The following is a 17,958-nucleotide window of genomic DNA, read 5'->3' as shown; positions in this document are numbered from 1 at the left end:
GATAGGGCGTCGTGGACTGCTTTCACATTATGTTTTCACTGATTGTTGTTTGTTAATTATTTTAAAAAAATCTTAAAAAGTCAAGTAGTTTGTTTTTTAAACCTTAAGCTACCTATCAATTCTAGTTTCCCTTAAATGATTTCCACAACAAGATCATTATTTTCTTCAGTCCACTCACTGCTTCATTTACTTTGGCGTGACATCTCTTTCTTTATCCTTATTTTGAAAGATCTGAGTGACACATTTCACTGTTAAATTAAGCATTCTCAGACTATAAACAGTTAGTGGGTTTTTTCCTCTTTTAAAATAGGCCATTTCAAAGCTTTTGGAAAAATCATGGAGGTAATCATTTCATATAGGTTAAAGTCAATTTTTGCATATCTTAAAAATTACAGCTAATGAAAGAGCTTGGTCCCAGTCTTGCTCACATTAAAGTCAACATGAGTTTTGCCATTCACTTCAGTGGGTTCAGAATAAGGTCCACTTATATTGTTTCACATAAGGAGCTTCAATTTAATTTAATTGTATTATACAAAATAGGATTACTGACCTTTTCAGTTCACCGGCGTATGGGTAGTGAAAGAGTTAAGACTTTGCATCATATTCTGTACCAGAAGGCTGTATTCATTAAAAGTGTTTTGTGGACATTCCACACGCAGAAGGCTGCAGTAGAATTGCCTTCCTTTTCTAATCTATTGAGCAGAAATTTGGCAATACTGCTATTGCATAGTAAATTTCTACTGAACATTAAGAAGTTTTGGAGGTTGAAACAAATTCTGCTCACCTTACTCTCATAAGTGTCTGTCTTTCACTTTGTTGGCATTTGTAAGTAAAGAGAGTTAGATTTGATACTTAGTTATAAAAACCTTTCTTCCCACCTTCGCCCCTATTCATTGCAGTGGTGTCATTCATCTTCTAAGATCTTGTCATGTGAAAGATGATGTTCCCCCATTAATACAATATGCAGTTCAGTCATTAATACAATATGCAATCTGTATGGATTGTCTTCATTTTCTGCCACAACTTAGTGGTAACGAAAGAAACAAACCCAAACTCCATTACAAAACAAAAATCTTTAAATTTCTTCCCCACCAAATACAATTAACTATGACAGAAAATATCATATTACCTCTGTAGAAATCCATGGTATTCCCACATCTTGAATACCGCATGCAGATGTGCTCGCCCCATCTCAAAAAAGATATATTGGAATTGGAAAAGGTTCAGAAAAGGGCAACAAAAATTATTAGGGATATGGAATGGCTTCCATGTGAGGAGAGATTAATAAGCCTGGGACTTTTCAGCTTGAAAAAGAGATGACTAAGGGGGTATATGATAGAGGTCTATAAAATCATTACTGGTGTGGAGGAAGTAAAGAAGGAACTGTTATTTACTCCTTCTCGTAACACAAGAACTAGGGGTCACCAAATTAATAGGCAGCAGGTTTCAAACAAACAAAAAGACGGATTTTTTCACACAACGCACAATCAACTTATGGAACTCTTTGTCAGAGGATGTTGTGAAGGCCAAGACTATAACAGGGTTAAAAAACCAAACTAGATAAGTTCATGGAGGATAGACAATCAATGGCTATTAGCCAGGATGGGCAGGGATGGTGTCCCTAGTTTCTGTTTGCCAGAAGCTGGGAATGGGTGACGGGATGGATCAGTTGATGATTACCTGTTCTGTTCATTCCCTCTGGGGTACCTGGCATTGGCCACTGTTGGAAGACAGGTTACTGGGCTAGATGGACCTTTGGTCTGACCCAGTATGGCCGTTCTTATGTTCTTAACTCTGATTATTCTGTGAACTATCTTTGTGATAGTTTTAAGCTTCTCTCAAATAAAGTGTCTTTGAAGCTTCATGTCTAATTTTATCTATTCATAATTCAGAATTTAAGCTGTTCTTCACATAGCCTCTGTATATGACCACTTCTGGGATCAAGGCATCAGGACATGTGAATATACAGAAGCTCATCTTGAAGAATTACAGCTACTATTTTTCTTTCGTATAGTTTGTTTTTGGTAAATGTACTTCAGTATTTATCATTTGACTCACCATGATGATAGTTAATTGAATGTCATAGATTTAAATATAATGGGGCTTATTCTTATCTCTCATGCTGATGTATATCAGATGTAACTCCACTGAAGCTAGTGGAATTATATTGGCATAAAATAGATGTGAGATGAGAATCAGTCCCAGCATGTTAAATGAATGCCTGCTTAAATAGTGGTTTCTTGAAATAACATTTCATCAACTGTGTGAAAAATACTTAAATCACAATGGACTAGTAATAACCTCCTCTATAATGATTCATACTTTCCTTCCATAAAAGTGATTATGAACAATGTACTTGTTGTTTCCTTGTGTAAGTTTTGAATTAAAGTATGTTACATGCACCTATTTACTGTATTTATACAAAGTAAAATTTCAAAATGATTGTATAAAATAAAGTTGAAACCAAAAGTTCATAGAAATGACTTTTCTGTATGTTTGCAGTTATTATTACCAGACTTTTGTTGTGGTTGAAACTTAATGCTACTGTGCCTTAGACTCAGCATTGGCAACAACCTAGCAACTTTGCTTCAAGTCAGTTAATGGCCTTGTTATTACTCTGGGGTGTGCAACAAGAATGATCCTCAACCCCTAAGAAAGGGGTGTGTGGACTACCCATCTCTAAGAGCACATTCTTATTGCTGATATATGGAGTAGAATTGGCTCACCCTTATGACTGGAGGTTAAGGTACCACTGTTGGAACAATAAGGGCAGAAAGGGACATATAACAAAAACGCCCATCCCCAGCAAAAAGGAAAAGGTCAATCTGCCTATTATGTATAAATGTGGTTCATGCTGTCAGCTAGTCATCATGACTTTGCTTATTTTCTGTGTATGTTTTTCTTGAAGGATTGTTCAACTTCAGAAGAGTACAGCATTGCTGCAGCATTACTGCCCCTGACAACTGCATTCTACAGAGTAAGTTTTTACTGGTTTTAGTTTAAGTTGATTACTGTTTTCTTATACGTGTTTACATTTATTTAGATCAACAGTTCTCAAACTGTGGGTCAGGACCCCAAAGTGGGTTGGGACCCCGTTTTAATGGGATTGCCAGGGCTGGCATTAGACTTATTGGGGCCCGGGGCCCAAGCCTGAGGACTTCAGCTCTGGACGGCAGAGCTCAGGCTTCAGCTCCAGCACTGAGCAGCTGGGCTCAGGTTATAGGTCCCCCCTGCCCGGAGCTGAAGCCTTTGGTCCCCCCGCCTGAGGGCAGTGGGGCTTGGGCAGGCTCAGGCTTTGTTCCCCCATCCTGGGGTCACGTCGTAATTTTCGTTGTCAGAAGGGGGTCGCGGTGCAATAAGTTTGAGAACCGCTGATTTAGATCACTAAAAGGATGGAAGTGATGACAGGAGAAAACCTAAAAGGTAGGAAGCCTTCTGCCAAAGCCCATTGAAGTCAATGAGTGTCTTTCAGTGAACGTCAGAGGGCTGTGCATCAGGCCCAGAATGAGGGGGAATGCTTGGCAATAGGAGTTCTGACTACAGCAGAACAAATAATTGATTTTTCAGTTCGGCCAGCAGACTAAAAAATCAGAAAAAATATTCAGTTCATTTCCAAAAACGTGTGGAATTTGTCAGGAAATCGGAAAAATCTATTTTGGGTTGTACAAAAAGTTTTGTTCTGGTCGGTATCATATTTGTTGCCCAGGTCTACAGTTATCCAGTGGAAACACTCTGAGACTATGGAAGTTGAAAGGATGATGATTTTCCATGTTTCAGACCTGAATAGAAAAACTAAGAAATCTGACTGTCACTTGCACAAACCAGATGTTGCTGCATAATGGAAAAAGAATTTTGTTTTTCCCAGATCTAATCTTCAGGTTAAGTGACTGTCCCTGGTTTATGCCTCATAAGACTCACATTCCTTGGCAAAAATGCAGAAGCAGGTTTTATTTTGGTTATATTTTTGATAGAAAATTAAGATTTAATCTGTTTTTAAAAAACGTTGTTTAGAATGCCAGATCAGCAGGGGAACTTTTGGAGGGTCTAAGTACAGGGATTCCATTTGGAGTTGGAAGATGAATAGAACTTTTAAAATATATTTCAAATTCTTTAGAGTCTTCCAAAATTTATGCTGGACTGGAACAAATAGGTCTCAACCTCTCATGGGTCTTCGTGGAGAGGGCTGTGTATGGGCATTTTTCCTAGGAAATTGGTACCTATATTTTTTTTAAACCATCCTTATCCCCCATTACTTGTTTGGTACTAATTCTGGAGAGCTGCACTGAGTCAGGCAGCTGGTGGTGGTCCTCCATTTCTGATTTTGAGGAGAGGACACCATCAAGGAGGAGAGGACTACTGTCAGGCATGCTTCCCTTCCTACCCATTCCTAGTGTTTGGAGCGGAGGTCGAAGCTGTATGTAGGGTTGGGCCTGGATCAAGGGGGCACTGGAATCGAGATCTGGGGACAGGTCAGGGTCAGAACCGAGATCAGAATCAGTATTGTAGCTGGAAACCAGGTGCAAGCCAGGGGTCAAAGCTCTGTGACCAGAATCCAGGGACAAGCCAAGTCAGTACTGTAGCCGGGGTTCATGTCCAGGCCAAAGGTCAAAGCCGGATAGTCAGCGTCCAAGGAGGATCAGGAAGCAGAGGCAAGGCTGTAAGCAGGTCAGTAGCAGGGCTTGAGCAAGATTAGAGTAGGGCAAGGACAAGAGTGGAATGAGCTCAGGCAAGGCTGGGGAATATAGAGGAACAGGATCAGGAGCAGGCTTGGAGTCTCAAGCGTCTGATGCACTGCAGGGCTGCAGGAGAGTTCCTGGCGGTATAGTGTTGTTGTACAAACTGATCTGCAGCTTTGATGGAGTTTGGGAAATGGAGTTTGGGGGTCATCTGACCCACGCTGTACTACAGGATAGGCTGCTGCTGCATGCCTAAAGGCTGTCATTACAGGCTCTGTAGGAAGAGTAAGTTAGTGCAGCTGAGGTATTGCTGCGTGTTTGAGTGGTGACTCCCCACGGCTCTGTTGGATGTGAGCAAGAAGCCCTGGGCTGGCTGCAGGTTTGCCTCACAAATACTGCTGCTCATCCTATTTCCTCACCTGAGTTTTCCTGTGAGGGACCTCATAGCTTATTGAATGGCAGGCTGGAAGATTCTCTCCTCTCTTCAAATGGGCTTCCCTTTATAGCAGCCCTAGCTAGAAGAATAAAAGCTTTCCAGATTCTCACTAGACATGTTGCTATCTGTGATCAGCCCAAAGGGACATACAAAATTCAAACTAAGCTAGGGAAAATTGTTTGGGGGGTTATTATTTTTATTAAAATGTATTCTGGCACAGAATTAGATTTGTTATTAGAACCAAATATATGTCATGGCTTTTCTTGCTCTGTTGCTTATCAGTGTTATTAACGATATTTATAGGATAGATTTTTTTTCTCATTATCTTATTTCTCTTCAGGAAAAACCAGTGTAGAGGCCATTGGCATTCTAATTCTGTTGCACACATTTGTTGACAATCCATACCCTGAACTCTACTATGACTATTTTTACATTTTCCGTAAATGAAGTTATAGTGGTGCTTGTAATTATTTGCTTCTTTTAATAATGTTTTTGTTATCACTCCTCAGTATAAAATGTAATAGGCATTTTAAATACACTTTGAAATGGTCCATCCAAGAAGCACAATCTTAATGATAGTTGAAGAATCTGAGGCCAGGAGTAAACAGGAATCTCAAATTTGTTAAGGGTATTTGTTTTACTTTATGCCATGTTCCAGAGGTACCCTTTTGTGTCTCATGTGCAATTTGAACTATTTCACAAAGGGGTTGTATCCCAAAAGAATTACCAGTGAGACAAACCCTACAATAAATCTAGAGATGCTGTAAAATTTAATTCAAAAACATGAAATTTACAGAACTGCTAAGTATCTTCTCAGTCTTTTATAACTAAAACTCAAATGTACCAGTTTAATAACTGATTTATCCCTGGGTCTGGGGACCATAATACCAGTATATCCTGAAATTGCAGTGGAATAGATTTTTCCATCTTTAACTATTATAATCTTATCATTAACATCATTTCCTGTTCCTTCAGATCAAATAGTAAAAACGAGTAATCCAACGTCTCAATTCCACATCTAAGGTACTGTGCATAGGAAATATTAGTATTCATAATGTGCATTCATTTGAATTACCCAATGAGCTAAAATTATTACAAGAGAGGCATTTAGTTGAAAGTGTGCCAGAAGTTTACTTTGTTATCTCTTTGTTTAAGTTCATAAAGCAAAAGTGATGACAACTCCTCAGTGGAACTGTTCTATTTACTTTCCAGGCATCTTTACTGTATATGTATGAATGCTGTACAGCTACAAGTATTTAAAGTATATATATATTGCAGCAGAAGAAGCATTATTTAGGATAGTCCAAATAGGCATAAAGAGGTGTTGGAATCATAAATGCAATCAAGAAGAAGAAAAATTAAGCTGAACAACACGCAAAACTTACTTAATGGTGTGGTTTGTTAGACTGTAGGATGGTTTTCCAATGGAAGTGGTAAAAGTTCCATCCTTTGAGACATTTAACAGTATACTGAAAAAGCATTAAAAATATATTGTAGGGAACAAATGTGCCCTGGCATTGGGTGAACAGGGTGATCTAATAGATCTTTTCAATCTCCTAATGTCTCTGATTATGAGAAGTTTACTGTAAGGGGGTTACTACATGTATTTAATTAAAATAACAAGACAGATTATTTCAGTTTGCACCATGCTGTGGCTTTGGCTTTTGGGATGTCCAGTAAAATTCCAAACTAAGCTGTTGTGAAATGTGACAGTACAGGATGTGATTGTGGAAGTATACTAACTCATTGTTGGCAGCATTCAATTCATAGACAACAAGTCAGTACATATTTGCGAGCTGAAAAAACGCTTTAAATATTTTCTACAAAAAATCACAATGTTTTTTTAAAATCACAATACTTTTTTAAAAGCATTTAACATACTAGACATAAGTTATTAACAGAATGTGACTTATCTGTGATAGCAGTCCTCTTCACTGTGTACTGTAATGTCATGTAAGCAAACAAATCTTTTGCCTCTGATCAGAAAAGGTTTTAGCTTACTATTAGTAATACTTATGGAATTTTGTTTAAATTTTAAACAATATAAATAAATAAAACTTATGTATGCCTGAAGATAAAAATATATTGTCCAAGGTTTGCAGATGTCCTCTGTTGTTTGTTCTTTATTTGCTTTCTAATACAGAGTTGTATAAAACAAAAAAAGTATAGTGTTCTCCTGGTAGATGTTTCTTGATAGACAAAAGTATTTCACTTAACTGATTCCATGAAGAATGCTACAGTATATGGGACATTTTCCTTTACTTTTTTTCATAATAATCCTTAACATTTTGTGGTACCTTATGTCCTCAAAGTTCTTTACAAACATAAAAGAGCTCAAAGCAACTGTCATAGAAGTCAAGAGGAATATTGTAATTAACTCATTTCTGTTATATTTTTCCTCTTTGTATGGGGTTTTCTTTCTATGAATTAGGAACATAAGTACTGTAAGAAGTTCCATGACAAATACTATGTTGTCTTTGGCTATATGAAAATGGGAGTAAGTTCAACAGGGGAGAAAGTCTTCTCCACTGAGACCTTTAACCTTACTTCCTGTAGCTGGACTTTTCTGGTTAGGAAGGCTAGCAAGCAGCTTTCTTCAAATCTGACAACTCTAAACTTTTCCACTAACTTTTGCCACTATAATGAGTTAATCCAATAAAGGTAAAAAAGATAAAGGTAAAGGTAAAAAGCGTCACCTGGCTGCAATGAACCTGAGGTTCAGAAACCCAAAACTGTTTTGAGTAACAGCACACAATATTTTGAATTTTTACCATCCTTTCTGGATTAATTCTAATACAAACATGAATTAGATGTTGTAGCAGCAGGCTGTAAAGTGGCATATAAAACAGTAAATACATTTCAGTATTTTTAATTTTTCTATAAACCTTAAAACATATGGACTGAAAAAAAATTAAGACAATGTTTGTCTCTTGTTACCTCTGTCCTATTTTGGGGTTGTCTTTGTTGTGAGTTTCATTTGCTGCCATTTATTTCTGGGGGCCAGATTCTGTTTTTACACACACATTCAGGTCTCCCATTGACTAATCTATCCTAGCAGTTCATCATCCTTAAACAATGTGGGTGAAATTCACACCTGTGCAGTAGACCAACATAAGCCCTGTGTATCATTTAAATCTCATGTAAGTAATCAAAATAGTGCTTCAGTGGTGTACAGGACTTGTGGTGAATTTCACCTACATATACTGAAGTTATGCATTTAAATAAAGAAATGAACTTAGGTGAACAAGAAATATTGATCAGGATACAGAACAACGAAGTACCGGTATGGAGATGCATTTTGAAGTGAACTTCATTAATTTTAACTTTTATGGAGGATTTATCTCACTTCTCCTAAAATACCATGCATTTACTTGAGTACACTGCAGTGTTAAGTAGCCTCATGCTAAATAGCCAGTATTCTGGGTTTGCTCCCTTCATCCCAACCTCTAGGATTCAGACCACGTTGCAACTCTCTTACTCTTCCCCCAAAAATAAAATACACTTTAATGTGTACCACAAGCCAGGTCTACATTACATGTTTTTGCCACCAGAGCTGTATTAGTTAGGAATGTGGAAAAAATCACACCTCTAACCAACATAAGTTATGCCGGCAAAAAAAGCCATGAAGGTGCAACTTATACTGGAAAAAGAGTCCTTTCATCAGTATAAGTTCTTGTCATTCAGGGAGGAGGTTTAACTATACCAGCAAAAGACCATCTCCACTAGGGAGTTTTACCAATATAATCATAGAAACATAGAGTTAGAAGAGACTCTGAGAAGTTATCTAGTACAGCCCCCTAGACCATCCCTGATAGGTGTTCTCCAACCTATTCTTCAAAACCTCCAATGATGGGGATTCTACAGCCTCCGTTGGCAACCTATTCCAATGCTTAATTATCTTTATTGTTAGAAAATTTTCATAATATCTAACCTAAATTTCCCTTGCTGTGGATTAAGCCCACAATTTCTTGTCCTATCTTCAGTGGACATGGAGAGTAGTTGATCCCCATCCTTTTTGTAACAGTCCCTTAATGTATTTGAAGACTGTTATCAGGTCACCCTTTTCTCAAGACTAAACCTGCCCAGTTTTTTTAACCTTTCCCCACAGATCAGGTTTTTTAAACCTTTTATAATTTTTGTTGCTGTCCTCTGGACTCTCTCCAGTTTGTCCACATCTTTCTTAAAATGTGGCACCCAAAGCTCATATACTATATCAGAGTATATCAGCAAAACCTTTATAGTGTAGACTAGCCCTCAGACTTCTAAGATGTAAGATGTCCTCTTCATCCTACATAATAATAGGTTCCACCAGTTATTTCCTGGGTCTCTTACCATATTTACATCTGGTAAACCCTTTGAGCTTCTCATCCACAAGTTGGCAAAATTCTGAATTCCACTTATAAATGTACATCATTTAAATTCCTATTCTTCTTGAAGCGATTGCTCATGTGTATTCCACAATAGGTGTACGTGCTTGCCATGCACACCGGTGCTGGAAGTTTTTCCGCTAGCAGTACCCATAGGGGGAGCACCCCAGCGACCTCTGGAGTGGTGCCTCCATGGCATGGTATATGGGGAGCTGTGTGCTCCCCCCTCCCTCAGTGCCTTCTTGCTGCTGGTGAAGGATCAATGGAACTGTGCTGCTCCAGCTTTGCTGTAGCTCGTCCCCAGAACCTTTTGTTCGTTCAGTGCTAATACCTGTAGTTAGTTGGCTGTTACAGTTAGTTCATTTAGTTAGTACCCGGGCCGGGGCATGCCCCACGCCCCAGGTTTTAAGGCGTGCAACACTTGTCAGCGATCTATGCCAAGGAGTGATCCGCACGCAGATTGTCTGTTTGGGTAAGACCCATATCAGTGATCATTGCAAAATTTGCAAGTCATTTAAACCTTGGACTAAGAGAGAAAGAGACATTACGCTCCGGGACATTTTCATGGAGTCGGCGCTGACCCCGGCTCCAGCGCACCACTCCGAGTCGGCACCAGGCACTGCGGCATCGGTGCGCAGCGACCTCCCGGTGCCTTCAACTAGTCGGCACTGCTCCCCGTCTATGGGGCATAAGAAGGCTAAGAAAGTGCCTTCTTCGCAACGGCACCGAGGTAAACCAGGGGCAGAGACTAGACCCATGTTGGGCAGTCCTCGATCCCCTCCAGCCTCTAGGCCTCCAACTCACATTGAGCAGAGTAGCCTGGCCGCATCGGACCAGGCCTCCCCAGATATCCGGATGCCATCCACGCCGGAGGCCCTGTCATGACCATGCCGGTACCAGGAGTGCCGCCAGTGTCAGCCCCTCGCTCCAGAGGCAAACCACTGCTGGGTTCTCCACAGTCACCCCCGGCACCGGTCTTGGTCATGGGAACGTTCCCGACGCCATCCTCCACCCAGCAACCATTTGGTATGCAGTCCTTGTGGCTTGTCCTCGACTCCCACCAGACTGTCTGGTTGGGTACCGTCCGATCGGGGCTCCCAGCACTGCTCCACACCATGGAGCGATTACTGACGGGACTGAGGCAGACGTCGCCAGAGGTCCTCGTCTTGCAGGGGTTACCGCAGCCGGTTGCGGCACGGACGTCGTCACCGTTCCCACTCGGAATCCCACTCCAAGTCTCCGCCAAGACACTGTCTCCACAGCCTGGGGTGTTGCTCGCTGGCACCACACCACGCCGTCGCAGGTCCGCCTGTTGGAGCAGATCGCGGAGCAGCAGCTACAGGTGGTACCGGTCCTCCTCATCCAGATCGTGGTCCCGTGGGCAATGTCGCTCCCGGCACCGCCGTTCCTCCCGGTCCCGTGACAGTGGCAGGTTGTTCGTCCGCCCGATCTCCACTCGTAGTCACCCTTCCATGGGCTAGGCCAAACAGCTGGGGCCATCGGTGCCACAGCAGGTGCAGTGGCACCAGGCCCAGTGGCTGGCACAGTGGTACCAGTGGGCACCGTGGCCTCCGACGCAGCCCCCGGTGCAGGCCTGTTTGGTACCCAGGGCCTCAGAGGTGCCGTCGGCCTCCCTCTCCAGGCCCCCAAGGAGAGGGTTGGTGGGACGTACATCCTCAGCACCGTGCCCAAAGACCAACCAGGTGGTGGACCCTTCAGTGCCAGCGGATACCCAGAGCACCGTACCGGCTTCCTCGCCCTCCCCGGATGAGGCAGTAGTGGCTCCCGCAACCCTCCGTCCCACAGGAAGACTTCAGGGCCCATCAAGAACTTTAAAAATGGGTGGCATCAAGCCTTCACTTCCAGGCAGAGGAGCTGGAGGAGCCCTCGGACTTCCTGTTCAATGTACTGTCATCTTTGGCACCGGGCAGGGTAGCTTTGCCCCTCCATGAGGGGGTGGCAAAGATTTCAAATGCCCTGGGGCAAACACAGGCTTCCCTGTCCCCCATCTCGAAGAAGGCGGAAGCAAGTACTTTGTACCCACCATGGGGCACAAGTACCTCTACACTCACCCAACGCCCAACTCCCTGGTGGTCAAGTCGGTCAACCACAGGGAGCGGCAGGGCCAACCAGCCCCCATTCCAAAAAATAAAGACTCAAGGAGGCTGGACTCTTGGCAGAAAGGTTTTTTCATCCTCGAGTTTCAACCACCATGCTCTCCTGGGCAGATATGAATTCAAATTGTGGGGTTCGCTGCCCAAATTAGAGGACTCCATCTAGGAGTGCGATAAGAAAGAGTTCAAGGCACTGGTGGAGGAGGGTGCAGCTGCTGCCAGGGCATCCCTGCAGGCGGCGTCAGATGCAGCGGACATGGCAGCTCGATCCATGGTCTTGGCGGTGTCAATGAGAAGGGCTTCGTGGCTCCAGGCTGTCCAGTGAGGTGCAGTCAGTCATGCAGGATCTCCCGTTTGACGGCAAGGCTGTTTGCGGAACAAACGGATACACAGCTGCATGGCATGAAGGACTCCTGCAGACCCTGGGTCTTTATTTTCCGGCTCCGGCCAAAACTAAGTTTAAGCGGCAGCAGGCCCCTGCCCCGGCTGCCCATAAAAAGTCAAGAGGCTATAAGAGGTGCCCTCAGAGGCAGTCAAGGCTTGCCCTGTAGCCTGGGTCCTCCAAAGGTAAGCAGGCGGGAAAAAGGTGGTTTTGATGGGACGCCGGGGGGCACCCTGACGGTTCCTGAAGGGGATCCCCCCTCAATAAAGCTTCCCTTCTGCAATCGGTTGTGTGCCTTCCTCCCAGAGCGGTTGCGACTAACCTCGGACCACTGGGTCCTCAACACAGTCTTCCAGGGCTACACGCTGCAATTTGTTTCACCCCCGCCCAACCATCCCCAACCCCCATTCCTTCTGGGGGATCCTTTGCACAAAGCCCTGCTAGAGCAGGAGGTGGGGCGGCTCCTAGACCTGGGAGCAGTGGAAATGGTCCCCGGGGAGTTCAGAGGCAAGGGGTTCTACTCCCACTACTTCTTTATCCCGAAGGCCAAAGGGGGACTCAGGCCCATCCTGGACCTGCAGGATCTGAACCAGTTTATGGTCAAACTCACGTTCCACATGGTCTCCCCAGCCTCCATCAGCCCCTCCCTGGATCCAGGGGATTGGTATGCCGCCCTGGATCTGCAGGACACATATTTCCACATCCACATATTCCAGGGGCACAGACACTTCCTCCATTTCCTGGTGGGACAGAATCACTACCAATTTACTGTCCTCCCGTTTGGCCTATCCACTGCCCCAAGGGTGTTTACAAAATGTATGTCAGGTGCCGGGCAGTCCAGATCTTTCCCTAGATGGACAATTGGCTGGTCAAGGGCAGCTCCCGGTCGCAGATGTGGGATCACGTGATGCTTCTATTGTCCACGTGTGCTGCCTTGGGCCTGTTAGTAAACGACACCAAGTCCACGTTAGTCCCGGTCCAGCACATAGAGTTTATCGGGGCGCTCCTCGACGCCTCATCAACCACCACCTCCCTCCCACCTGACAGATTCGGGACCATAAAGGGGCTCATTGACACGGTCACAAAGTTCCCTGTGACAACGGCCGGAGCATGCCTCCAGCTCCTGGGTCACATATCTGCGTGCACGTATGTGGTCCGCCACGCCAGGCTCCGAATGAGGCCTCTCCAGCTTTGGCTGGCCTTGGAGTTCTCCCAGGCCCGGGACAAGATGGACAAGGTCCTCACCGTGCGTGACCCGTCATTGGAACTTGTGTCCGATGCGTCAGACCTGGGTTGGGGGGCCCATGTTGGGACCATTCAGACCCAAGCGCTGTGGTCGGCCTCAGAGCTGTCCCTACACATAAATGTCAAGGAACTCAAGGCAATGTGTCCGGCATGCATGGCCTTCCTCTCGCACTTACAGGGCAAGGTGGTCAGGAGGTCCTCACGGACAATACAGCCTCGATGTTCTATATCAAAAGGCAAGGTGGGACCCGATCCTCCGCCCTCTGCCTCAAAGTCCTCAGACTGTGGGACTTCTGCATAGCCCAGGACATCTCTCTGAGGACCTTCCACCTGCCGGGCGCCCGCAACATGCAGGCAGATCGCTTGAGCAGGGACTTCTTCCAGCACGAGTGGTCCCTCCACCTGGAAGTGGCTCACCAGCTCTTCGAGTGCGGGGAACTCCCCAGGTGGACCTGTTCTCGACAAGATAGAATCCACGCTGCCCCCGGTTCTGTTCCAGGTGAGGTCTGGGAAAGGGTGCTATCTCCAATGCCTTCCTCCTGTCCTGGTCGGACCAGTTTCTCTATGCCTTCCCCCTGTTCCCTATCATCAGCAGGGTCCTGGAGAAAGTAAAAATGGACAAGGCACAGGTTCTCCTGATTGCCCCGGCATGGCCCCAGCAGCATTGGTACGGGACCCTCATGGGCCTGGCAGTGGCTCCACCGCAGCAGTTGCCACTCCGCCCAGACCTGCTCTCCCAGGACCGCGGCTGCCTCCTCCATCCCAACCTAGCAGCTCTCCACCTCACGATGTGGCTGCTCAATGGCTAGGCGGGGAAAGCGGACGTGTTCAGAGGGAGTCCAGCGTGTCCTTCTGGAAAGTAGGCAGCCCTCCACACACCGCGCCTAGTTGGCAAAGTGGTCCCGATTCTCCAGATGGGCCTCCGAGCAGGGTGTTTCCCCAGTGGCCACCCCGATCCAGCTTATCCTGGACTACCTCCTTCACCTTAGAGCCCAGGGCCTGGCAGCCATATCGGCCTTCCATCCGCCGGTGCAGGGACACACAGTGTTCTCCCATGCTATGACTGGACGATTCCTTAAGGGATTGGATCGTCTTTTTCCATATGCTAGGCCCCCTGTCCCACCGTGGGACATGAATGTGGTGTTATCCTGTCTCACAGGGCCCCCGTTTGAACCTCTGGCCACGTGCTCCTGGTCTCACCTCTCATGGAAGGTTGCCTTCCTGGTTGCTATCACATCAGCCAGGCGGGTCTCGGAGCTCAGGGCCCTGATTTCCAAGCCCCCGTACACGGTTTTTCATAAGGATAAGGTTCAGCTCCGCCCACACCCCACGTTCCTCCCTAAGGTGGTCTCCGCTTATCATTTGGGCCAGAACATTTTCCTGCCTGTCCTCTGCCCCAAGCCACACGCGTCCAGTGAGGAACACCGCCTCCACACACTCGACGTGCGTAGGGCGCTGACTTTCTACCTGGAACGAGCTAAGCTGTTCAGGAAGTCCTCTCAGCTATTTGTTACCTCAGTTGAACGCATGCGGGGTCGGTCGATTTCCATCCAGTGCCTCTCCCACTGGATCACCTCATGCATTCGCACCTGTTATGATTTGGCGAGTTCCCCCACCACCAATTGTAAAGGCACACTCGACTCAGGCCCAGGCCTCGTCAGCTGCCTTTGTGGCCCACACAATATCCAGGATATTTGTACTTCACACTGTGCGATTGACTCCCAAATCAGGGATGATGCCGAGTTCGGCAGGGCCGTACTCCATCCTGGGGATCTGTGAACTCCTCTCACCTCCAAAAGATATGGCTTGGAATCACCTATTGTGGAATACACATGAGCAATCACTCGAAAAAGAAAAGACAGTTACCTTTTCCATAACTGGTGTTCTTCGAGATGTGTTGCTTATGTCTATTCCACATCCCGCCCTCCTTCCTCTCTGTCGGAGTTGTCTGGCAAGAAGGAACTGAGGGTGGGGGGAGCACACAGCTCCCCTTATACCGTGCCATGGAGGCACCACTCCAGGGGTCGCTGGAGTGCTCCCCCTATGGGTACTGCTAGGGGAAAAACTTCCGGCACTGGTGCAAGTGGCGAGCACACACACCTATTGTGGAATAGACATGAGCAACACATCTCGAAGAACACCAGTTACGGAAAAGGTAACTGTCTTTTCTTAAAAAGAAAAGGAGTACTTGTGGCACCTTAGAGACTAACAAATTTATTTGAGTATAAGCTTTCGTGAGCTACTGCTCACTTCATCGGAATCCGATGAAATAAATTGATTAGTCTCTAAGGTGCCACAAGTACTCCTTTTCTTTTTGCGAATACAGACTAACACGGCAGCTACTCTGAAACCTGTCTTTTCCTAGTTCATATTAACCTATATTTGGCCTCTAGAGTGCTCAAGGAAGGCAAAAAACAATTTGGACAACTTCCCAATGTTTCCCCAAAGGAAAAAAAAATCCCTTCCTGATCACAAAAAAACTGACAATTAATCAAACCCACAGTACCTTGGAAACACAGTTCCAACTATACCTCCTTTATAGGGCGGGGCAGCAACTGCAACAGAATGGCTGCTGCAGGCCCCGAGGGCTTCATATATAGAAAAGGGTCTTCCATGAGAGACAGTTAATACCTTCTTCCCACCGTCCCAGCCGAGACACTGGGCAATAGGGATAGGCAGGAAAAACCTCTCCTCCCTTGCCCCTCCACACCCAGGAATGATCTCCATGTGGTTGGTTTTGTGGGAGGAAGGCTCCCCCCACCCTTTTCTCTCAGCACCTTAGGGTTTGTCTATCACCTGGCAGTCTGATCAAACATTCCTCCTACTCCCTCAACCCCTTACCCCTGCTGAGATGGGGATAGGGAGCATTTTGATGCTACATTCTGTCAATGAAGATCCAGTAAGGATTTTCTAGTTTCCAAGAAATAGATTTCTTGAATTTTTGAATAGAAGCTTGAATTTCATGTAGGCTTGACTTCTGAGTTCAAATAATTTAATCTTTAATTATATGCAGTAGCCTGTATAGCTACATCTGTGTATGGAAAATTACATTACATGACAGATTATTGACCTAATTTTCAAGTTTTATTATTCAGCATTCATAATAGTGAATATTTAATTCACCCATAAATGATTAAAGAAAATAACATAATGAAAAACATTCCCCTTTAGAAAGCCAAATTTATCTGTTTTGTATAGAAAATGTAGGGCTTTAAGTTTTCCATTGTAATGAGCATTCTTGTAAATTTTGATGACTAGGATGATCTTGCAATTCAGTATCCCAAGTGTTCCATTTAGAATTCTGAATCAGTTAATGTTTCTAATGGCTTGATTTAAAGCACTTGTCAGTGATCATCTTGTTTTGGCAAACAAGATATGTAGTAAGCTATCTCATGTCTTGGATATGTTACATAAAAATCAACATATACCATTTAAGGTAACACATTTAGATACTTCAGTGACTAATTACTTCATAGATCGCAATACATGATTAAATTATGCAATTGACCTCATTTGTGGTTCAAGATATTGTGTCAGTCCTGAACAATTGTTCGCTTGGCCAAGAGAGCTACAAGTTTACTTGTAACAGATTCATCCAAATGTATCACTTTAAGTTTTGTTGGTTTTTTTCCCCACTTCTGAGCCATCCAGTCTCCAATAAAATTTAAATTGGATACTGATGACAATTTTGAATCTAAATCTCATAGTGAAACACTGAAAAAATATTTTGCAAAAATGAACACTGGGATTAGCAGGTTAATTCTTAGTTAGAACCATTGTTTGTACACCCACATCCACCCACCATTATTTTTATATTAAGTCCCCAGGCAAGGCATTTTGTCATGATGTTGCTTACTTTAGTTGGAAGAAAACATTTTGGTAATGGAATTGGGTAAAACAGACTTCCTGTTTCACTGATACAATCTTTTTAAAATGTACAAAAAATTTATTCAGTTGGCACATGTGGTACCTTTTATAGAACATGAGCCCTTTTTTCCAGAACATTTGAGGAAGGGATTTACTGATGGTTCATTATTGGATTAAGAGGGATGGTGTATTAAAGTTCAATGAAAACATTTTAAAGAAACATCTCTCTATCAAAAGCAATCATGATGTGAGAAGTAAAACGAGAGATGGAAGAAAAGGGTAGTGATAAATTATTAAATATGGGACAAACAGTACGCATCCTGAGACACCGGATAAATAATTATGATGGTGGTTCTTTAAGTCATTGCACATGTCTATTCCACTTCAGGTGCACGAGAGTCAGAGATTTTTCCCTCAGCATTACCCATTGGGGCAGTATATGTACCCTCTGCTGCCTTGTGCTGCTGCATGATGGTATGAAGGGCAAAGCCACCTCACCTACCCCGCAGTTTCCTCTTACTGCCCATGATTGGTAGTCAGAGCAAATTTTCTCCCCTTACAGGGAATTTATCTTATCTTTCTGTGAATAGTTGTTTCTTGTTAGATGTTAATTGTTTAGTATGTGTTTTATTTGTTGGGGTTTTTTTTGTTATTTTATTGGAGCATTGGTTCCTTCTTGTTGTGGGGTGTTGACACTCAGAACCTGAATATGCCTCGGTCTTGAGGGTTTAAGCCTTGTGATGGCTGCAGAAGACCTAAGTCAACCTCATTCCACCTGCCTAAGCTGCTTCAGTGGGAGGTCATATTTTAGGGACTTTAAGCTGACAAATGTATAGATACTTTAAGCCCAAACAAAGAGAGAGAGGCAAGA

General features: G+C 44.2%; 1 protein-coding gene across 1 annotated transcript in view; it reads left to right on the top strand.

The window, feature by feature from the left end:
* Nucleotides 1-17,958, top strand: part of SBF2 (SET binding factor 2) — a 553,147-nt gene that overhangs the window by 404,144 nt on the left and 131,045 nt on the right. Inside the window, exon 17 of the mRNA XM_077818401.1 lies at nucleotides 2,909-2,977. Coding sequence (XP_077674527.1) covers nucleotides 2,909-2,977 — 69 coding nt within the window. The remainder of the gene's footprint in view (nucleotides 1-2,908; nucleotides 2,978-17,958) is intronic.

Source organism: Eretmochelys imbricata, chromosome 6, assembly GCF_965152235.1.
Source record: "Eretmochelys imbricata isolate rEreImb1 chromosome 6, rEreImb1.hap1, whole genome shotgun sequence".
NCBI classification, from domain to species: domain Eukaryota; kingdom Metazoa; phylum Chordata; order Testudines; family Cheloniidae; genus Eretmochelys; species Eretmochelys imbricata.
Note: the sequence above shows the minus strand (reverse complement) of the source record. Positions and strands in the feature narration are given on the sequence as shown.